Here is a 24,290-nt window from a genome sequence, read left to right as displayed (position 1 = left end):
GCACGTAATTAGGAAGTCAACGATTTTACCTTTTCAGAGAGAAAAACCTTTATTAGCTGTAACCTGTCAAAATCTACTCTGGTTGCTCTTCAGTAAAAGAAATATACCTTCTACAGAATAAGACATTTAGACATAACCTTCACTTTCTGGAAAGGCAGGTGCTTGCCTTTTCCTTCTGTTTTGTGTAGGATCATCATTTTTAACTGTGCTGTCTCCCAGCTGTCAGCAATACTGGCTGACCCTGGGTGAGTGTAGAGAATCTGGAAGGAACACCTTAACCTGATGGCCATGACAAGATGACTCTGCAATACCTACTACTTGAGAAAAATAAAATATGAGCTATTGTTGTAAAAGGAAGAATTCTGGTGTTCTTCCTTTTGGTACAGTGCTTTCATGATGACCTGGGAGTAGTGTACACACCCTGTACTAGAGTTAATATTAAAGCAGAAGTAAACATCAGTAGTGGATAACACTTTATTACAATAATGTCTGATTTCTTTTTTTTATGAGACAGAATCTTGCTCTGTCACTCAGGCTGGAGTGCAGTGGTGCCATCTTGGGTCATTGCAGGCTCAAGCGATTCTCCTGCCTCAGCCTCCCGAGTAGCTGGGATTACAGGCGCCTGCCAGCATGCATGGATAATTTTTATATTTTTAGTAGAGACAGAGTTTCACCATGTTGGCCAGGCTGGTCTTGAACTCCTGACCTCAGGCGCAGGTAATCAGCCCGCCTCGGCCTCCCAAAGTGCTAGGATTACAGGCGCGAGCCACTGCGCCCAGCCAATAATATCTGATTTCTAACTGTGCCACAGGCTCCCTGCTCTTCACTAAAAGTGCTATTTATTATGGATTATGAAAAACTAGCTTCAAAGTAAATTAAACCTATCCTGTTAACATACAAGGACATGAAAGATGATGGAAGGATATCCTAGAACTTAGAATTTTATGCAAATGTTCTGTAAAACATATTTTGGTAAAGGGCTAGAAGACTCAACCTTGGCACACAATCTTCCTATTTTTAAATTAGACTTCATCCCACAATTTGTCTTAAAAGTTTCTATAAATATACGTATGTATGTAAAAAGGGGGGCAGGCTTCTGTATGCCTAAGCTTAGAGCTAAAAGAAGCAAAGATGACATAAGGCAAAATACAAACATAGACTTTATTAAATGCTGCTCAATCCCCCAATGAAGATCTTTCATTACAAAACAGTTTTCCACACAACTGCAAGTTAAGAGATTGGAATGGTACTCTGATAACAAAAGATGTGAGAAATACTTGACCAAGTAAAAACATACAAGACCTCTATATAGTCAACCTTTTCAGAGCTCTACAGAGGAAGCCTACTGCATTTCCTTTAAATAAAGCCAGGCAGTGACAACTAGTGCTCTGTATCACCACACTGTGGGACTCAAAGCCTCCATCCCTGGGTCAGGAGGGACTAGGTGAAGGGCTGGTCGTGAGGACTGGAAAGGCCCTGCCTTCAGCCTTTGAGAGGAAGAGGAGGAATGAATTGAGAGGCAAGCTGGGTAATTCACCTGAGCTGCCTCTACCCATCTGTTACCACTCTGGGGAATTGCAGAGGAAGGGGGATATTCATGAGGAACAATCTGAAGAATTTTGGTTTACTTTCCCAGCTTTTATTTATATTTTGTGCTTTAAAAAGCCTGGAGATTTAAGGTTTTGCCTAAATTCCAGAGTACAGTAATATATTTATTGAGGGAGGGGTTAGGGCAGGTAATTCCCCCCATCATATTTCTGGGTGAGACAAAGAGAAGGGTAAGGATGATACCTTAGTTTTATTTTAGGAAGTATTCTTTTTCCTAGGATGTAACTAAGGTTTGCAGCAGTGTGAAAAGCACATTATAAAAGGGAAAAATATACAGAGCAGACTACCATATCTATGTGCAACACAATCAAAGAAGAATTCAAGTCATAATTCTTACCACTCCCATAATTATCTCACTCATATCATAGATGATAAAATTCATTCATTTCTGTGAAACTTCAGAAGTGACACAATAAATCCAATGATTAGACAATGGTTACAATATACTGTGGCCATGATACAGCACAGGGCTACGTTTAGTCCATATATTTTTCCATTTACAGTTGCCAGAAAAAATTGGCCTTTTAATTATATTATACTGATGAGGTTTGTTTTGTAATTTTTACATATTTCAAAAAAGCATACAAAACTGTGCCTATCCGGCAGAGGTGGGAGGCTTTTTTTTATTCGGCACTTGTATTGCTGAGAATACTGTGCATGTTGTAAGCACTATTCTGTTTTTCTAGAGCTTTCTTTAGCTTTAGCTCCTCTAATTTTTTCCATAATTCTTCACGTTCCAATTCCTTCTTTTTCTCTCTGTAGATAAACCAAAAGTTTTGTAATCAGAAATTATTTCAGAACCCAAAGAGAGGTGCTATTTGACAGCTTACTGGAGAACACATTACTCACCCACATTTCACTTAAATCTGTCTGCTAAAGCTTTGGAGTCCACTTACCTGGAGCACCTAATTTCTTCTTGTCACTCTCCTAAATGTACGGAGTCTGCATCTTCTGTACCAGCTAGATATTACTACTTGCTTTCTGTCCCCTACACATTATCACTACAACACTGTGCTTTATAGTCAACAAGGTACTTACACGTTAATTTTCTCATGTTAACATCTTGCAGTTGTAGTAGTCCAATCACTATTACAAAGGCTGAAGGGGCTGGCCACTAGGTCAGTAGGAAGCACTTCCTTCACACCAGGCAGAAGCCACATCATTTTTGCCACTAACAGCCACATCTCTAGCCACTAACCAGTTTGTATCTTACTATGTCCTATCTTTTACATGTCAAATGAAAATTTTAGTTTCAGTAATCTCTCTATAAAACAAAATGAAAGTCAAAATATTTCATACGTCGTTTCAACTACTTAATTTCAGTTCTAAGGAAAACATTTCCGAATAACTTGGACCAGTCTATTCTGAAAGGCTACATGAACATGTAAAACATAGGCTTATAATTCTGCAGTTATGAGTTAAAAGGACAAATCCTTTTAAAGGATTTGCTGATTTATGCAGATAAGAAAAATTGATTATATTCTTAGTCATGCGAAATATGTATTTTTCAAATACAAGTTTCCTATGATCCTAGTCATCTTATTTTTCTTCCCATTGCTTCCTGAGGCTCAAAACATGTACTTAATTTCTATTCCTGCCTGAATGCTGCTATTTAAAGCAAATAATGCATAGAGTTAGTTATTAATGGGCTAGATGGCTTTGAAGAAAGGCTATCCATTTTCTTATTTAAGATAACCATAACTAGGAACTTGTCAAAATAGATGAGCTTTTCTAAACAGAACAGGTAATATGCTTACTAGAAGTAAATGGTAACTATTATCCTCAAATGATGGGTGGGCTCAGGTACACTGGTTACTAACCACTTAAGTTTAAGAAAGCGCTTCTTGAGTTTGAAGTAAACATATGAGAAGAAAGTAATTTTTGAAAGATTATCTTATAGTAATTTATGAAATTCTCAAAAAGAAGTAATCACTAAGCCATGTTCCTAAAGGCTGATATATGCTAACATTTATACTCTAAAATATGTATTATTGCAAGGAACAATATATTAATAGTACCCTAAGCCATATCATTATGTGAATTCCCTCTTCCCAAAGGAGAACTATGCTGACATTAAAATACCACCTTCTGATAATCCATAGCCTAAGAATTACCTACTGCTAACAAAGAACACTTGAAAAGTAAAGCTCACTCTGGAAGCCCACGTGGACAAAAAGGATTTCCGTAAATGCATGGATTAAAAAATCAAATTGTACAAATTGATATTTAAAATTCAGCATAAATTATATTTCATATGCAGATGCTAACAGACTGAGGAAATCTAAGGCTCAGAATGAGATAAACAGGATTTATGATCCACATTAAAATCATAATCTAACCATTAGAGGAAGTAAATTATGTAACTACCCTCAAAAATAGATGTTACTGCTTTTTCTGCTTTAACAAATTTATAAAAATACTGGGGCTAGTTTATCTGGAAATGACTTATGTGTTAAGAGACTTTCACATTGTAATTTTTACTATAAGGTAATTAACTTCTTAAATATCAAAATCTGAACTGAGAGCAGATACCTTCCTGAACTGAATCACATTCAACATAAAATGTAGAGAAATTTTGTAATTCAAAATATCAAATACCTCTGTCTTTCAGCTTTGTATGAGCTAGTAAGGTCATCGAAAAGCTTGCCATTCATTTCCATTAGGGTTTTCAGCACATTGTATACCAGTGCTACAATGGTCCTGAAATGAAAATGAGCCAGTCCTGAGTTATGATACTGCTAACAGAGAGGAAATGTTAACACTATGGTCTCTAAAATGGTTTAAAGGTTGGCTGATTCATTTAATCCATTTTAGAGATGATAAAACTGAGGCTCAAGAGGTTTGTAATATGCTCAAGGTCATACAGCAAGTGGTGGTAGAGAGAGTCTAAGAAAAATCTTTTCCACTTTATCATGCTTAAATTGTAGTTAAAAATGTTCACTATAGTTATCTTCATTTCTGCTTTACAGTCTCATGTCTGAAATCCTGAGTAACAACATTAAAAGATGAAAAAGATCCAATTACCAAAACTTATAAGAAAAGTAGAAAGCCAGATAAGGATGTTAAAGAAGTTAGAATATATTACCCTTAGCACTTCGGCTTTCCCCTAGGACAGTGCCACTTATAGAGGTGAGACTATACACTGGGAGCAGACCAACACAACTCTGCATTAACGAAGTAGTTTGTGCATCCTCTGCAAATGTTCAGTTGGTCTCTCCAACAGGGTTTCACCACACTCTGGTGCAGAATGGTATACCAGATAGTCCACCCTCCAGGGAGATTTGCAATTTTAAATTGATATGAAGGCTGGGCACAGTGGTTCATGCCTATAATCTCAGCACTTTGGGAGGCCAAGGTGAGATCATCACTTGAGATCACGAGTTTCAGTCCAGCCTGGGCAATATACTAAGACCTCAAGTGTCCAAAAAAATAAAAATAAAAATTGGCTGGGTATGGTGGTGTACACCTGTGGTCCTAGCTACTCGGGAGGCTGAGGCAGGAGGATTGCGTGAACCCAGGAGTTTGAGGCTATGGTGAGCTATGATCACACCATTGCACTCCGGCCTGGGCAACAGAGCAAGACTGTCTCTAAAAAAAGTTAAAAAATAAATTGACATTAAGACCACATAGTGAAGAACATACACACACATTTATAACTTGATAAAGGTATATGTATATAAAATACAAAACAGAATACAACTGATGTTAACCTTGGAGTAACTTCCAAATCTGTAATAGGTTTCAGGTATGAGTTAGGAAATCAATGACAAAAAGGTTTTAAAAAAAATAAAGAAAGAAAAATAAAAATACGACCTATATAAAAGATACTTACGGATTCCAGTGTTCTTTGGAAATTTTGTACAAACTGGCAAACATAATTGGCAGAATTTTATCAATGTTCTCCTCAATCAAACTAAGAATATATTCATTATTCCAGAAGTACAATGCCCTTTCTGCAACCTAAAAAAAGACATTTAGAGAAATGTCAAAACTAAAATAGGAAAGAAATACTAGTGTAAAGTAAGGGCTTCACTGAAAACATCATACCTGAAAATGAGAACTGGATACACACTTGGATATCTGCTTGAAAAGTGGCTCTTCAATTTTTTTGAACTGTGTTGGTTCAATGACATCTAAGATTTCTTCAATTTCTCCTAAAAACATCACCTAGGTTAAAAAAATTTTATTTTAAGAAACATGATAAATTATGTGAAACTAATATAGAAACCATACAAATGAGAAGGTTAATCTGCAGAGTATACAATGGGCAAAAAAAATGTCTGGGTGGCACAGAGTTTATTATAGCACAAGTCTTCTACCAAGTCTGTGTACATCTCCCGCTCGTTAGCAACAGCAATACAGCTAGCCCAAAGCAGCATAGCCCTGGGATTGACAAGTTCTAGTAAAATGCACTACATTTAGTGAACAAAACCCACCTCTTTCTGACTGCAGGTTTTTGGCCAAAATTTCAGCAGTCCTCTGATCACCTGCGAAAAAGAAAAAGTTTAGCGTGAATTTAACAATGAAGCTAGTTAATCCCAGGGTATTTTCCATAGCTATGATTATATCAACACTCATTCTGAAGTAAATCAATATTGCTTAATATATAAGTGTATAAGCAGACTTTCTGCTCAGCTTTAGAATTTTATTAATTCAACAAATATTTACTGAGTGCCTACTATGTACCAGATATTGTTCTAGATGCTAGGGACACACTGATGTATAAGATAGATGAGGTCTCTGGTTTTCATAGAGCTTACATTCTAATGGAGCAAGACCAATGCAAGTGATCAATTAAACACATAAAAATTTAATAGTATGTGCTGCTACTTTTTTTTTTTTTTTTTTTGAGACAGAGTCTCGCTCTGTCGCCCAGGCTGGAGTGCAGTGGCCGGATCTCAGCTCACTGCAAGCTCCGCCTCCCGGGTTCACGCCATTCTCCTGCCTCAGCCTCCCGAGTAGCTGGGACTACAGGTGCCCACCACCTCGCCCGGCTAGTTTTTTGGTATTTTTTAGTAGAGACGGGGTTTCACCGTGTTAGCCAGGATGGTCTCGATCTCCTGACCTCGTGATCTGCCCGTCTCGGCCTCCCAAAGTGCTGGGATTACAGGCTTGAGCCACCGCACCCGGCCAGTATGTGCTACTTCTAAGAAAATAAAGGAAAATACAAGTTGGTGGGGTAAGAGGGAGGTTATTTTAGGGAGAAACCTTAAGGAACAGATGATTCCTGTTATTTAAACCAGTATGAAGCACAAAAAAGAGCCGGACAGCTTCCCAGTCTATTTCATGGCTAGTACAATCTTTATAACCAGAATACAATGAAACAAAAGAGACTATTCTTATTTATTTATTTATTTTGAGACGGAGTCTCACTCTGTCGCCCAGGCTGGAGCACAGTGGTGTGATCTTGGCTCACTGCAACCTCAGCCTCCTGGGTTCAAGCAATTCTCTGCCTCAGCTTCTCGAGTAGCTGGCATTATAGGCGCCTGCCACCGCACCTGGCTAATTTTTGTATTTTTAGTAAAGACAGGTTTCAACATCTTGGCCAGGCTGGTCTTAAACTCCTGAGCTTGTGATCTACCAGCCTCGGCCTCCCAAAGTGGAGACTATTTATTTAAATAAACATAGTTGAAAACATTTGCATTAAACTGAATCACAATAGAAGAATGCTATATGCCTAATTGTAACTTATTCCAGAAATGCCAGGATGGTTCGATTCATAGGTTAAAGGGGGAAATAAAAAACAGATCATTTCAAAAGATTTTCAAGTCATTTGACATTTTTAATTAACTATATATTCTGATAAAAAAAATTAGTAAGCTAGAACTAAATGAATTTATCAGAAACCACCAGTAATCATTCTACACAATGATTTATTAGAGACAGGCTGTAAAACCATCTAGTCCTGGTGGTTTTGTGGAAGTAGATCTTTGATAGCTTTTTAGGTTACTTTATAGTCTGTCTGGTTCAGTAATGTGGAACACTAATTCAAATTAAAATTGAGAAGAATATTGTTTTGGAGATAATCCAGTAAGATAACAATGTGATGAATAATGTTGGAAAGGAATACCAGAATTACAATTACTTGTGTAAATATATATTTATATATCCCCTAAAACTTAAAAAAAAAAAAAAAAAAACCTGCAAGTTACTAGAGTAGGAAAATTCAGTATGTGGCCACATTAAAAAATATGTATATAAAAATCAATACCTTTATAAAACATCAGTAAAAATCAGATGAATAATAAAAAAGGTACTTTTCATAAGAACTGTAATGTGCATAAAGAATAAATTTGCAAGAAATATTTAAGACATATGAAGAAAAGTATAAAACTTTACTGAAGATCATAGAAGATTACAAATACAGTTATATGTCATTTAATGATGGGGATACGTTCTAAGAAATGTGTCGTTAGGCAATTTCATCATTTAAACATCGTAGTGTGTACTTACACCTAGATGGTATGGCCTACTACACACCTAGACTGTATGGTGTAGCCTTTTGCTCCTAGACTACAAACCTGTACAGGATGTTCTTGTACTGAATACTGTAGGCACTGTAGGCAGTTGTAACAACAGTATTTGTGTATCTAAACACAAAAGGTACAGTAAAAATATAGCATTATAATCTTATGGGATCACCATTTTTCTTTCTCTTTCTTTTGGAATCACCATTTCTCTCTCTCTCTCTCTCAACATTTCTCTCTCTTTTTGATGAGGCCTCACTCTGTTGCCTAGACTGCAGTGCAGTGACATGATCAGAGCTCACTGTAACCTTGAACTCCTAGGCTTAAGTGATCCTCCTGCCTCAGCCTCCCAAGTAGCTGGGACTGCGGGTGTATGCCACTGCACCTGGCTAATTTTAATTTTTTACTTTTTGTAGAGACGAGGTCTTGCTCTGTTGCCCAGGCGGTCTTAAAGTCCTGGCTTCAACCAATCCTCCTACCTTGGCCTCCCGATGTGCTGGGATTACAGGCATGAGCAACCATGCCCAGTTCCATTTTTCTTTTTTAAGAGACAGTCCAGTCTTGCACTGTCAGCCAGGCTGGAGTGCACTGGTGTGATCACAGTTCACTGCAACCCCCTAGGCTCAAGAGATCCCCCTACCTCAGCCTCCCAAGTAGCTGGGAATACATTCCTGAGCCACCACGCCTGTCTCGGACTGCCATTTTATATGTAGCCTGTTATTAAACCAAACATCATTATGCAGCACATGACTGTAAATAAGTGAGGTGGTTCAATAATGTGCAGATATTATTTTTCCTGTACTTGATTTATAAGTAAATTTAATTTCAATCAAATGCGAATTGAATTATTTTTTGGAACTAGAAACATTTATTCTAAAATCCATAAATATAAGCAAATGACAACAATTGTTTTTTTGGTGGAGGGAGTTAATAGAACAGAACCTATATTATGGATATCAGCAACTAAAACAAGATGATATTGGCAAATAAATGGAGAGAAAAGATATATATGAGTATCTAGACATACTCATGTATATATGAGTTTTAATATATGACAAAGGTGGCCTTTCAGTTCCATGGGAAACAGTGGTGGTCCTGGGACAGGTAGTTCACTATTTAGAAAGGAAAAATGTAACAGGCTCCTTTGGTTGGCAACCTTTTATGATGACCTCGAGGATGAGCTTGTTTCCTGTCCTCACACCCTTGTGTAATCCCCTCTCCTTAAGTGTGAGCTGTCTAGTGTGACTTGCTTCTAACCAACAGAATGTCACTTCATGAGTAAGTTACAAAAGATTGTGACTTCTGTCTTACTAGTAGACTCTTGCTGTCTTGGCTTTGATGAAGTAAGGTGCCATGCTGGAGAAACCTAGGTGACAAGGATCTGAGGGCGGGCTCTAGCCAACAGCCAGCCAAGATCTGAGGCTCTCAGTCCAACATAACATGACAAACTGAATTCTGCCAACATACATGTGAACTTAGAAGCAGATCCTTCCCCATCTGACACTTTATATGAGACCCAATTTCTGGCCAACACTCCAACTGAAGCTTTGTAAGAAACCCTGAAGCAGAGAGCCCACCTAAGCCATGACCAGATTCTTGATTCACAGCAACTAAGGCAACAAATGCTTGTTATTTTTCCTCCCAATGGAACTATATTTTCCCAAAATGTTGCAGATCAGTTACAGCAAACAGAACTGTGACCATCACGGAAAACTGTCACTCTCGGCTTCTTTTTGACCACAGCAGCTACATGGAAGCAGCTGCAGCTTTGATAAAGGCCATAAATGCTTGCTATTTTAAGCCAATAAATTTTGTGATCATTTGATATGCGTAATTGAAAATGAATGCAGGCCAGGCATGGTGGTTCAGGCCTGTAATCCCAGCATCGATCCTGAGATCGATACCAGCCTGGGCATCATGGTGAAACCCCATCTCATCTCTACCAAAAATACCAAAAAAAATAGCTGGGCGTGGTAGTGCATGCCTCTAGTCCCAGCTACTTGGGAGGCTAAGGTAGGAGGCTCACCTGAGCCTGGGAGGTCAGGGCTGCTGTGAGCCACAATCATACTACTGCACTCCATCCTGGGTGATGCAGTGAGCTCCTGTCTCAAAAAAAAAAAACAACCCAAAACACAAACAAAAAACCCAAATGCAGTTCCTTACCCTCATCATACACAAATTTCAATGTCGGATAGTACTGAATAATGAACAGTGGGTTGACTAGTGGCCCCCAAAAAGATGTCAATGTGGGCCAGGTGCAGTGGCTTACAACTATAATCCTAGCACTCTGGAAGGCTGAGGCAGGCAAACTGCCTGATTTCAGGAGTTCGAGACCAGCCTGGGCAACATGACGAAACCCCGTCTCTACTAAAAATACAAAAAAAAAAAACAACTAGCCAGGCGTGGTATTGCGCGCCTGTTATCCCAGCTACTCGGGAGGCTGAGGCACGAGACTGCTTGAATCTGGGAGGTGGAGGTTGCAGTGAGCTGAGATCGTGCCACTGACTGCACTCCAGCCTGGGCAACAGAGTGAGTCTCTGTCTCAGAAAAAAAAAGAAAAGAAAAAGATAAAAAAATTATTTTGGGGCTCAAGTTAGATTTTCTTGGAATAAGAAAGGTGTTTTGTTTTGTTTTGCTTGTTTTATAAAAATGCAGCTTTGCGTGGAAGGAAAGGTTTACACTGCCAAAAAAATGAAAGTTTTGAAAGTCATGCCGACTCTTCATTTTTTTCCTCTTTACATGGAAACTTAGTTGTAATGAATATTTAGTTAATTCTTTCACCCTGTACTTTTTTTTTTTTTTTTGAGATGGAGTCTCACTCTGTTGCCCAGGCTGGAGTGTAGTGCTGTGATCTCCGCTCAGTGCAACCTCCGCCTCCTGGGTTCAAGCCATTCTCCTGCCTCAAGCAATTCTGCCTCAGTCTCCCAAGTAGCTGGGATTACAGGTGCCCACCACCATGCCCGGCTAATTTTTGTATTTTCAGTAGGGATGGAGTTTCATCATGTTGGCCAGGCTGGTCTTGAACTCCTGATCTCAGGTGATCCGCCTGCCTCAGCCTCCCAAAGTGCTGGGATTACAGGCTTGAGTAATAAATGAACAAAAGCTCTGAGCTAGTTATAACTTGTAGAAAGCTTTGATATGAATGCTTGCTTTCCAGAAAATTAGTATTAAGGCTCAAACCCAAGTAATATGGCACTGGAATGGCCTATGTTAGAAACTGCAAGATCTCTGTATCGAGAGATCTTTATGAGTTGGAAAATATTTTCCTTTCTTAACCCGGGTATTTATCTTCCTCTCTCTCCTCATCCTGCTCCTATTTTCATTAACCCAGCTCAGCCAAGCCAGATAAAAGCTGAGTAACTGGCCATCATCCCTTGCCCTAATCGTCAAGTGCTTTTGTGGTTTTTTTTGGTGCAATCTTGGCTCACTGCAACCTCCGCCTCCAGGGTTCAAGTGATTCCTGTGCCTCAGCCTCCCTAGTAGCTGGGATTACAGGCACACACCACCATGCCCAGCTAATTTTTTTTTTTTTTAAGTAGAAATGGGGTTTCACCATGTTGGTCAGGCTGATTTTGAACCCCTGACCTCAGGTGATCCGCCTGCCTCAGCCTCCCAAAGTGCTGGGATTACAGGCATGAACCACTGTGCCCAGCCTCTATCTTCCATTCTTTAAAAATAAATCACCTGTCTTACTTGTCCACCCCAAATTAATTAAAATTTTATTTGTATACTATTTACCAAGCATGAACCATGACTTTTCAATATGTGTTATTATGGGTTTTCTTTTTCTCAATTCTAATGGGAGTTATCATGGATTTGTATTAAGGTTTTACTTTTTTCTTTTTTTTTTTTTTTTAAAGACAGTCTCACTCTGATGCCCAGGCTGGAGCACACTGGTATGAGCTCAGATCACTGCAGCCTACGCCTCCTGGATTCAAGCAATTCTTGTGCCCTCACTATCTGAGTAGCTGGGACTGTAGGCCCGTGCCACCAAGCCCAGCTAATTTTTGTATTTTAACTAGAGACAAGGTTTCACCATGTTGGCTAGGCTGGTCTCAAACTCCTGGCCTCAAGTTATCTGCCTGCCTCAGCCTTCCAAAGTGCTGGGATTACAGTTGTGAGCCACTGCACACCCAGCCAAGTTTGAATCAACTTCAGAGGTTTATGTGGTTTCATTTGTAAATATATGATTTTTAATTCTCCTGAATTGTCTTTAAAAACTGTTTACAGCTAGCTGGGCGTGGTGGCTCATGCCTGTAATCCCAGCACTTTGGGAGGCTGAGGTGGGCGGACCACGAGGTCAGGAGATGGAGACCATCCTGGCTAACACAGTGAAACCCCGTCTCTACTAAAAATACAAAAAATTAGCTGGGTGTGGTGACGGGTGCCTGTAGTCCCAGCTACTTGGGAGGCTGAGGCAGGAGAATGGAGTGAACCCAGGAGGTGGAGCTTGCAGTGAGCCGAGATCACACCACTGCACTTCAGCCTAAGTGACAGAGCGAGACTCCGTCTAAAAAAAAAAAAAAAACAAAACTGTTTACAGCGGTTTCTAGAAAACACTGTAAATCTAGAAGTAAAAAAAACTAAAAAAATTAAGGAGTAGAAAAATGTCTTTTGTTCCATTACACAAAGTTCAAGTGAAAGGGAGAATACTAAATATATAATTTTTTCAAGCATCCCTAGGGATAGCCTGAGAAGGCTCATAATATAGTAAAAATACATATATATTTTAGTTTTAATCCTTCAAACCCTTTGCTATTTACTAAATATTCATTAGGCTGCTGCTAAAGTGATTGTGGCTTTTGCCATTACTTTTAAATCTTTTAAAAGCACCAACCTAATACTAGGTAAATATTTAGATTTAACATGCCTAGAAAGCACTCTCTCAAAATACTTATACTTCACCAAGGTTAAAAAGTTTTCTATGCTTTTATACTTTTCTGTTTCCCCCTACTTCATCTTTTGTTTTTCTTGAATCATCAGTAAATTTTCATAACTAATTATGTTTTCACTCCTGAATTTTCATTCTAGAGGCAAATAACAGTAGAATTAAAAGACTAAGTTGCCTTGCTGGTTCATAAACAACTTTTATTCCAAGATTACATCTTAAATCACCAAAAGCAAGGAAATGTTTTCTATCCCTATCAAGTGGTTTATCGTTAATGAGTGGCAAAAATTCTATTATTAAAAACAAAACAAAATTCAAGGGAGTAGTAGTTTTGGGACCCTCGAAGTATGCTTTAATTCCAGAAGGTGAATGAAGATTTAAAAGATTATTGGTGAAGACAGTATGCATATAAAATTTCACTGTGGTCATCTGATCCTATCATTGTACATCTTAACTACTACATATTAATAGTAGTCTATATTTTGGTTATTCAAGACATATAACCATGAGAACTCTCCCCTCCTAACCCCTTCTTTGAATGCAGATTAATCTCACATTTCTTCTTCTAAATGATTTTAGCTTAAGGTACATTATTTTACTTAATAACTATAAAGGCTATAAAAAGAAAGCTACAATGAAATGCTATTAATGCAGACCAAAAACATGAAAATACATAGAACACTTACTGGCTCTGTTAGTGTTGTATCTTTCTCCAGGAACTGTACGACACAATATGCTAGCTAAAAGGTAAGGGACAGTTTATAAATATTACTGAGTGAGATAACATTTAATAATGTAGGATTTTTTTATATTTAGCCAATATTTTTTAGACTACCTCATTTTGACAAATTATTTTGATATATAAAAATATACTCACAATTGTGAATGAAATTGTGAAATACCTCAGTCATGAAACTATACTCACAATTGTGTAACTTTTTAGCCTTGAAAGTAACTTCAAGTTTAAAAAAGATTTTTTGCAGTAATTTCTGACTATAAAGTTAACTGAAGTAAGACTAGAGCTAACAATTTAGTTTTTCAGCATGTTTCTACATATATACCTATGCTGATATATTATTCTCTAAATATTAATAGAAGAGACCAAAATCTCTCTAACTAGGTCTAGGTTATTGCAGCTGGAAGAAACATTCTGTAGATATGTGGGATTTATTGGAAGTCACATATTAGGTCAAGGCCTGGACTAAAATATGAGGAAAGTGTGTATCTTACACTTAAAGTGTAAGTGTAGATACAGAAATTAAATAATTGGTCTTAACAACTAAATATTTTAAAATGATAACAAAAATTTGCTTTGGGTAATTTTGTAAGCAAACTGCTTATACTTAAAACTGTCATCTCAGTATTTCTCAATTTCTCTGCCTTTATATTTGCCTTTGAAATAATATTCATTTCATTTGAAATTTTTCTGAAACTTACCTGAGCATGAAACAAAGCTAATCCTTTTGCAGTATGCATAGGAATAAGAACCTTCATTAGAAATTGTTTATGTTCTGCTTTCAGTGGCAATGCAAAGCCATTGATAATACTGGAGGGAAAAAAAGGCAGGGGAAGGGTTAAGTAGTTACTACTTTGTTTCTAAAAGCTGTCATATCCATGAGTACATAAGGAACAGTGCTCTGTTTCAATCCTGGTGTTGTATGACCGTTCATCTTCAAACTACTTTAGGAAGACTATTACTATGAAGTCTGTTCCTCTAAGTCATTTGATGATTCCAAAAGAAAATTAGGACTGTCAGTTAATTCCCAAGTAATTTCTATCTTTATTTTCTATCAAACCTGTCACTTTATGCGATGTTGCCTTTATTTTTCCCCCCAAGGCCCCAGGAGAGTCAGTATCATAATATTGTTAGAACGTTCAATATTTTCTGAAGTAAATGGGTAGTTTTTCTTACTTTGTTGGATAATCTGAAATTAAGAAGTAGTTCTCTCCACAATCATTTTCTACTATTAATAAAGGAAACTAAAATCATTCTCTAAATAGTAACAGAGGCCGGGCGCGGTGGCTCAAGCCTGTAATCCCAGCACTTTGGGAGGCCGAGACGGGCGGATCACGAGGTCAGGAGATCGAGAGACGATCCCGGCTAACACGGTGAAACCCCGTCTCTACTAAAAAATACAAAAAAATAGCCGGGCGAGGTGGCGGGCACCTGTAGTCCCAGCTACTTGGCAGGCTGAGGCAGGAGAATGGCGTAAACCCGGGAGGCGGAGCTTGCAGTGAGCTGAGATCCGGCCACTGCACTCCAGCCTGGGTGACAGAGCAAGACTCCGTCTCAAAAAAAAAAAAAAAAAAAATAGTAACAGAAGGGTCTAAAATTCTCTTAATACTAATACGTAGTGAATAAAGAAGGCAAAATGTTATGGCAAAAGGTAATAAGAATTCAGTTGAGGCTGGGCGTGGTGGCTCATGCCTGTAATCCCAGCACTGTGGGAGGCTGAGGTGGGTGGACTGCCTGAGGTCAGGAGTTCAAGACCAGCCTGGCCAACATGGTGAAATTCCATCTCTACTAAAAATAAAAATACAAAAATTAGCTGGGCGTGGTGGCATGCGCATGTAATCCCGGCTACTCAGGAGGCTGAGGCTGGAGAATTGCTTGAACCCGGGAGGCAGAGGTCGCAGTGAGCCAAGATCGTGCCATTGCACTCCAGCCTGGGCAACAAGAGTGAAACTCCAACTCAAAAAAAAAAAAAACAAAAAAAAAAACTTCAGTTGAGAAACTATGGGCTCTACATTTAAACTCTAAAATATGACATAATTTCTTCAACCCCAGCTAAGATTTTAATACATAAAACATTCAAAGTTACTTCTTAGAACAAAAAAACCTGACCTACCTTCCTAATATTTCAAGAAGTTCAGCAACACCATTGAAATGTTCTGTTTCATATATAAACCTAAATTTAAAATAAAGACAGATGTAATCAAAATCAAACTTCAGAAAACTAAGAGAAACAGGCAGGAGGGTGAAGAAATCAATCCAAAGGACAGCTATTAGAAACACACAAGCATGTTTTGGGTCTTATCAGCTCTTTTGCCCCAAACCAATTAATTCATATCAGTCTTACAAAAGAAGATCTGTTTCCTAATGAACTACATATGCCTTTGCCAAAACTTGCCATATGTGAAGATAACAGATTGTCATTTCACCTGGAATATTCAACTTAATTTATAAGAAAGATAAGTTTTCTCAAAGAAATACTTTTTAAAATAAGAAACCTCTAATTATAGGGAAATCCAAGAGAAAAAGGCCCATATGTAATAAAGCCATTTTTAATCAGAATTTCTTTAAACCTGTAACTATATAGGCTGCATAGCTTTCCAAGATTAGGGTTGCCTTTAAAGCAGGGAGACATAAATAGAATAGGGTAGATATTTGAAATGGGCTTAGGAAGTGATGACAGAGAACTGCAGAAGGATACTCACTCTAGAGAAGGCAGGTGTTACTCATCTCTAATTGTTGCAATGTGGGAATAGTAACCAAATTTTGCCAGATCTTCAATTAATTAAAACAAACCAAACCTTAAATGTGGCTGTTGTTATGAAATCTCCTGATCTGAAGCAACTACTTAACAGATTAATATTTATAAAGTACACTTGGCTCTCTGTATCCACAGGTTCCATATCCGTGCATTCAATCAACTACAGATCAAAAATATTTTTTAAAAATAAATACAAATTTAAAATATAGAATAACATATATTTGCATAGCATTCACATTGTATTATTATAAGTAATCGAGAGATAAAGTATACAGGAGGATGTGTGGACGTTATATGCAAATACTATGCCATTTTATATAAGGGACTTTGGATTTTAGTATTAGCAGGGGCCTTGGAATCAGTCCCTCACAGATACTGAGGGATGACTACAAGCAAATGATAGGCCCCACATAAGAGGATTGCTTGAGTTCAGGAGTTCAAGACCAGCCTGGGCAACATAGTATACAGACCTTGTCTCTACTAAAAGTCAAAAAAAATTAGCCAGGCGTGGTGGTGCACACCTGTCGTCCCACTACTTGGCAGGCTGAGAGAGGAAGATTGCTTGAGTCTGGGAGATGGGGGCTACAATGAGCTATGTTCTCACCACTGCACTCCAGCCTGGATGACAGAGTAAGACCCTGTCTCAAAAAACAAAGACAACTTGAATACAAGAAGATATGTAGGAGGAAGAAGTGCAATATACAATAAATGATTAATTTACCTGAGGAAAATGTTGTTAATTTGTTTTCTGATGAATGCTCTTAATCCAAGAAATTTCCCATAAATTCGGTGCAGAACAGTCTTCAGGAAGTCACGTTCTCTGGGATCTTCACTATCAAAGAGCTCCAGGAGCTTTAAAAGAAATCTGAGAAATTACTTTTAAAAAATAATTGAGCTAAAGCTTTATTCTAATTTTGATTTGAAAGATTATCCATGACATCTTTCAAAAATTTTTTAGAGTTCTGCCTTACCACACTGACTTTATTCTTGCTAAGTAATGAAGTTGAGGAAAAGCTTAGGGAATATTTCTTCTCACTTATTTCACTTCAAAATATGACATTTACAATAAATATAAATATTTCAAAAAGTGGATTTTTCTTTATCTTCCCACTGATTTTAAAATTCCATCCTACTCTTGAATACTAAACAGGCTCACAATTTTGGAGTGTTAAAATTTGGGATTTTTAATGCTTTTTGAAAGTCAAAACTACATGGAAAATCTTTTAAGTTTTTAGATTGCAAGTCATCAAATAGTTTAAAAAAATCCATGTGTAAATGTATATTTCTAGTTTAATAGAAAGATGTACACATACTAAGACTACTTTTTGTGAATTTACAATAAATTCAAGATAGTTACCATGCCAACAGTTGAAAAATTAACGTTCAGTTATTAGGATAAAATATTGGCAGATACATACTAATAGAATAGAAATCAGATATAAAATAACACTAGAATAAAAGATGAGGCCAATTTTTTTTTTTTAAAGACAGAGTTTTGCTCTGTAGCCCAGACTGGAGGGTAGTGATGCAATCACAACTCACTGCAGCCTCGACCTCCTGGGGTCAAGAGATCCTCCTGCCTCAGTCTCCCAACTAGCTGGGACTACAGACGCATGCCACCACGCCCAGCTAATTTATATATTTTGGTAGAGATGGGGTTTCACCATGTTGCCCAGGCTGGTCTCAAACTCCTAAGTTCAAGCAATCCGCCCTCCTCAGCATCCCAAAGTGCCAGGATTATAGGCGTGAGCCACTATGACCAGTCTATAGCTTTTTCAGCTTAGCAAATAGCTAAAAAATTTTAAACCAGTTCCACAATCAGCACTGTCCTATACCTCAACTGGCCCAATCAGCGCACTCCTATATTCTGCACAACTTTTCAGCAAAACCTGAGAGAAGAGACTTTTGAAAAAGTTAAAGTCAAAATCTCAAATTTCCATTTACAATGGTAAAGAAACTTAATTTCTTCTGTCAAAAAAACCAATATTATATTTTAAACATTGAATTTTCTTAGAAAAATATAAAATACTCTCTTTAGAGTACAAGTATCTGTAAAGCTGTCAAGGAATTTTATGTTCTGAACTTTCGTGTTTATAATTACAATAAAGATAGCAAGCTCTAAACCTCATCAGAAGTTCTTATTCCATTTTGTTTTGAATTATATATAATTGCTAACACATGCATCTGAAACCACAGTGGATGACTTAAGTCATATTTATATCTCCCAAAACAACTGACATACTTATAGTTTCCATTCTTTGTTTGCTAGGCTGTTGAGGCCCTCATGAGACTCCAGCAAAAAATATCTATGGAATATGAGAATTTTTGTTACTATACCTAATAAGTTCAGATCAAATTATTCTAATTAAAAATGGCAGCCAGGCAAAGTGGCTCTCAACTGTAATCCCAGCACTTTGAGAGGCCAAGGCGGGCAGATCACTTGAGGTCAGGTATTTGATACCAGCCTGACCAACATAGTGAAACCCTGTCTCTACTAAAAGTACAAACAAAAATTAGCCAGGCATGTCGGCACACCTGCAGTCCCAGCTACTTGGGAGGCTCAGTCAGGAGAATCGCTTGAACCTGGGAGGCAGAGGTTGCAGTGAGCCAAGATCCAGCCACTGCACTCCAGCCTGGGCAACAAGAGAGAAACAGCCATATAAACTGCTAAAAGCAATTACTGGGCCCTAGCTTCTCAGATAATTCAAACATTTAAAGTAGAAGGTAGAAATAGATCCTGCTCCACCAGTTTTATTCTTGCTGCCCTCACACCACAAAATAATACAGCAGCCTAAACACCTCAAGCTCTAGACTAACAAAGCACTAAGGCAAATGTTCCCCTCAACCTGTTATTGTATTAAATACAATTTCTTTTTTTTTTTTTTTTTTTTGAGACGGAGTCTCGCTCTGTCGCCCAGGCTGGAGTGCAGTGGCCGGATCTCAGCTCACTGCAAGCTCCGCCTCCCGGGTTCGGGCCATTCTCCTGTCTCAGCCTCCTGAGTAGCTGGGACTACAGGCGCCCGCCACCTCGCCTGGCTAGTTTTTTGTATTTTTTTAGTAGAGACGGGGTTTCACCGTGTTAGCCAGGATGGTCTCGATCTCCTGACCTAGTGATCCGCCCGTCTCGGCCTCCCAAAGTGCTGGGATTACAGGCTTGAGCCACCGCGCCCGGCCTAAATACAATTTCATATGGCATTACTAGACCTCCCTACTGTATCCCACACAAGAGCTGCACAAGGAAATAAACAGGCGTTCATTTACAATTACCAAAATAACATAACTCCATTTAATCTAATTTTAGTCATGATTAAAATGTATATGTTACTGTTAATACACACCTAATATTTCTTTATAGTTTATGAATAGCTACTTCAATGGTTCAAGGAAATATTTTAGGCTGACAATGTTCTTCATTTATCAATCTTTCACAGCAACTGCTCAGAATACTTTATATGAGGTCAAGGGTAGTTACGAATGACCAAAAATGAGCTCTAAACATACCAAACTCACATTCGTAGAATCTTTATCATAGGGCACATACAAAGTAGTCTGAAGGATAGGAAAGGTCCTTGCAATGATTTTAATCCTGGCCTCAGCATCAAATTCCTAAAGAGGCCTGCATACTCAGGCCTAGAAAGGCTTAGTCTACTTCACAATTTTCTTTGGGGCCGGCCAATTCTATATAGTTAAAAAGGGGCCTTTAGGCCAGTGCAGTGCCTCACACCTGTAATCCCAGCACTTTAGGAGGCTGAGGCGGGAGGATCCCTTGAGGCCAGGAGTTCAAGACCAGCCTGGCCAACATGGTGAAACCCCATCTCTACTAGAAATAGAAAAAAAAAAAAAATCAGCAGGGCATACCCGTGGTGCGTGCCTGTAGTTCCAGCTACTTGGGAGGCTAAGGCAGGAGAACTGCTTGAACCTGGGAGGTGGAGGATGAAGTGAGCTGAGGTTGCACCACTGCGCTCCAGTCTGGGCAACAGAGCAAGACTCCCTCTCAAAAAAAAAAAAAAAAAAAAAAAAAAGAGGCCTTTAAATTTTTGAAAAGGTTTTGAAAATATATATTCTTAGAAATTGTGAATATGTAGGTTCTAAAAATAACAGCTAATAACCAGTTTATATAAAGAAAAAAGGCATCACAATTTACCTCCTTATATTCTTAATGATTCCATTTTATCTGTGGTTTAGAAATTGGGTGGTGGGATGCTTAGGTGCAAAAAGGAAAGAAAAAGGGAAAGGTAATTGATACTTAATGACAGGAAAGGAGCCTAAAGCCCAAATTCCTCACAATGATTCTATTCTTTTTTTCCCCTGTCATTTCAAAGTCCCAATGCTTAAAATATATGTCAAGTTCAAAGACTTACAAATGTAAAACAAAAGATTTCCCTTGGATTGAATGGTAATACCAAATTTTCTTAGATACTGCAGAAAGGCTTGTTTTTCTGGTATTTATAAAATAACTATGATACTTTAGGATTAAATAGGATAATCTGATTGACTTCATTAGACGCTTACCCTTGATAAAAATACTCATATTCTCAGAGCTACTTCACTTTTATTCTAATTGTTTGGCAGTAATATTAAGTGCTGTCAAATTAAAATAAACCATTAAAGTTTTGAAAGACTACTCTATTTTAATCATAAGTTAATAAATCATTGCTAAGATGAATATAAGAGAATCTAAGACAAAAGAGTTCCTTACCTGTTGTACGAATTTCTGATCAATGTATCGCTTTGCAATGCTAGGCTGGAAATCAGGGCTCTCCAAAAATCTCAAGAAGAATTCATATACCAACTATGAGAGAAAGTCAAATAAAAGCTAAGATGATGGCTATAAAATATTACCCTAAATTATCACTTCATATTAAAAACACACCTGTTCTTACCAACTTAGTAGGGAGATTTCAGGTCTCATAATGAGATCTGAAAATGTAATGAGTTGATAAAAAAATTTTTTTTAAAAAATTCATGCCTGTACTCCTAACATACTTTAGGAAGCGGAGGTGGGAGAATCACTTGAGCCCAGGAGTCTGAGACCACCCTGGACAACATGGTGAGACCTCTGTCTATACAAATAATCAAAAAATTAGCCAGGCATGGTGGCGTGTGTCTATTGTCCCAGCTACTGGGAGGCTGAGGTAGGAAGATCCCTGGAGTCTGGAGGTCAAGGCTGCAGTGAGCCGCGATTGTGCTGTGTCACTGCACTCCAGCCTGGGCAACAAAGTGAGACTCTGTCTCAAAAATAAATAAATAAATAAATAAATAAATAAATAAACCCAGAAACTATATATTCACAATTTGGTTTCCTAACATGATAAACTTTGAGATTTATTTATTGCTTTACATAACTTGATGCAAAACGTTAAATTACAGGAGCTAAAAAAGAAGGACAATGCCTATAAAATTAAATATTTCTTAATGAAATATATTCCTATTTTGTAATCCATACTCACTAGTAACAGGCTCCTTCCCAGTGGACTACTACCTATCTCAATTTAATCACTACAGAGTCTCTTAAATGCAGAGTCAACAACCCCCAGATAAGACAGGCAGTGTAGCCAGGCGCGGTGGCTCACGCCTGTAATCCCAGCACTTTGGGAGGCCGAGGTGGGCAGATCATGAGGTCCGGAGATCGAGACCATCCTGGCTAACACGGTGAAACCCCATCTCCACTAAAAATACAAAAAATTAGCCAGGCGTGGTGGTGCGCGCCTGTAGTCCCAGCTACTTGGGGGCTGAGGCAGGAGAATGGCGTGAACCCGGGAGGCGGAGCTTGCAGTGAGCCGAGATCGCGCCACTGCACTCCAGCCTGGGCGACAAAGTGAGACTCCGTCTCAAAAAAAAAAAAAAAAGACAGGCACTGTATTATTAATTTTTAAAAAGAAAGGAAAAGAAAAACTTCTGGTCTTTCTATAAAACCACAGTAGGAAAACTAATTAAATCAAAACCAGCATATCCTATCCACACTTGAGAAATAATGAACCAAATTACATAAGTACAGGGCTAGGGAAGAAATGTCTGTGTACCAACCACAGCAAATAAACTAGAAGTCACAGCAGGCCTTCTATAAAACTGCTAAGCAACCTACAAGTAATAGGAAATGTGCATTTGCTACCACAAATCAGAATTAAATACTTGGTTGAGCTTGTCACTATCACACCTGCTTTCAAGGAGAAAGGCAAATATGACTAAAGTTTTTTTTATTGTAACCTAATAGCTATAAAAAGGCAGAAACTTAGACCAAAATGTATCTTATTAGCTATTAAACAATATTATATCAATTTAACACCCTAAAAATTAAAAAGGAGGATTCTATCCCAAAGCAAAAACAGTCATTCAATAAACATTTAGGTAGCCAGTTAGATTAGATGCAGAAGGAAGAAAAGGGAAAAGAAAGATTGCTACGCTAAATTAATAGACGTTATAGCAAACAAAAGCACTACCAGATCTAGGCCTTATCATTCACCAAGTAACAACACATTTTTATTACAGTGAGTTCAGTAACATTCTATGGCTAACAATGGTTTGGGGATCTGAGCAAATACAGTTTTGCCTGATGTATCTCTGCCCAACTGTGGAAAAGGAGTGATGCTTATCTGGTCTAATGTTACCTAATATTTTGTGTTTATTATAAATTAAGGATATAACAAGAAATAAAACTTGATAGCAATTTAAGTTTTTATTCATAGACAATTTTCTAATCAAACAACAATAAAGATAACAGATAATTTTGCTTTGGGGTATACACATGCAAAAAGATACACAAAACTGATCACGGAGTGCTCTGAAAAGTCGGCACAGTCTCATGGACTGCTATGCAGTTTCATTAATGGCACAACTTACTCACTCAATGCCTATTTTCATGTCCAGTACTGGGCTACGTATAGTATGAACAGACATTAGGGATAGTATGGCTTAAAAAGCCCATTCACTACACAATAATTATATTACGTGGCACAGACTATAAGTGCAGGAGCTATTTAGAAAAGGGCTGTATCACTGTGGAAAAGGTAGGAAAAGCTTTAAGGAGGATATGCAACTTGAGCCCTGTATTTGTTTCGATTCTGGATCCTCAGGAAGAGGATGGCTTTTATTTTATAGAAAGGTAGCAGCATGTCTTGATTGAAAAATATATATATTTATTTATTTTTAGAGACAGAGTTTCACCATGTTGCCCAGGCTGGTCTCGAACTCCCGGGCTCAAGCTATCCACCCGCCTCAGCATCCTAACGTGCTGGGAAATCAGGTGTAAGCCACCATGCCTGGCCTTTTTTTTTTTTTTTTTTTTTTGTCTTTTTAAGCAGCATGTCTTGAGATCAAGAGAGTGCAGAGTACAGGTTGATGGTATGGAATTATAGACTCCAAATCTTTATGCAAATCCCTGGAGATTCCATCATAAGGTGGGATCAGGTTAAACATGAGCCAAATGTAGCATGTATTAGCCTATCTACTCTCCCTTCTTAAGATCTTCATCAGAAATATAGGGCCTAAGGCTTAATAGTTTTCAGAGTAATAGCCTGTCCTATGGGAGACTTTTATGACATCAAGCTACAAATCAAACTGAATTCTCTAAACCATATATATAAATTGAAACCTGTGCCATTCACGAATACCACATATAATTTCTTTGATAGTTTTCATCTACATTATTTACCTGACACAGTGAACATTAGGTGATCAGTCAAAATTAGCAGCAAAATGCTGTTATGCTGCCAACTTAGCACCACTAAAGAGATGATGACAAAAAGTTACTTAAATACATATTGAGGGCCAGGTGCAGTGGCTCACACCTGTAATCCCAGCACTTTGGGAGCCTGAGGCGGGTGGATCACCTGA

The 24,290-nt window shown here is 38.1% G+C and overlaps 1 protein-coding gene and 1 non-coding gene across 3 annotated transcripts in view; both read right to left on the bottom strand.

Moving 5' to 3' along the window:
• Positions 1-1,137: 1,137 nt before the first annotated feature.
• The window catches only part of PPP2R5A (protein phosphatase 2 regulatory subunit B'alpha), a 76,327-nt gene continuing 53,174 nt past the window's right edge, over positions 1,138-24,290 (bottom strand). The window contains exons 4-13 of one of the 2 annotated variants that reach the window (NM_001257639.1): positions 21,157-21,249; positions 17,179-17,309; positions 15,813-15,872; positions 14,401-14,509; positions 13,650-13,703; positions 6,045-6,095; positions 5,656-5,775; positions 5,441-5,568; positions 4,207-4,308; positions 1,138-2,364 (exon numbers count right to left, since the gene is read on the bottom strand). In NM_001257639.1, coding sequence (NP_001244568.1) covers positions 2,232-2,364; positions 4,207-4,308; positions 5,441-5,568; positions 5,656-5,775; positions 6,045-6,095; positions 13,650-13,703; positions 14,401-14,509; positions 15,813-15,872; positions 17,179-17,309; positions 21,157-21,249 — 981 coding nt within the window. In that variant the 3' untranslated portion in view covers positions 1,138-2,231. The remainder of the gene's footprint in view (positions 2,365-4,206; positions 4,309-5,440; positions 5,569-5,655; positions 5,776-6,044; positions 6,096-13,649; positions 13,704-14,400; positions 14,510-15,812; positions 15,873-17,178; positions 17,310-21,156; positions 21,250-24,290) is intronic. The other variant, XM_077994849.1, reaches the window with a different exon arrangement.
• LOC114675063 (small nucleolar RNA SNORA16B/SNORA16A family) lies at positions 9,724-9,858 on the bottom strand. The gene has a single exon (XR_003726161.1). It is a non-coding gene; the product is annotated as a small nucleolar RNA SNORA16B/SNORA16A family (small nucleolar RNA).

This window comes from Macaca mulatta, chromosome 1 (assembly GCF_049350105.2).
Source record: "Macaca mulatta isolate MMU2019108-1 chromosome 1, T2T-MMU8v2.0, whole genome shotgun sequence".
Classification (NCBI taxonomy): Eukaryota; Metazoa; Chordata; class Mammalia; order Primates; family Cercopithecidae; genus Macaca; species Macaca mulatta.
This window is presented reverse-complemented; position numbering and strand designations above follow the sequence as displayed.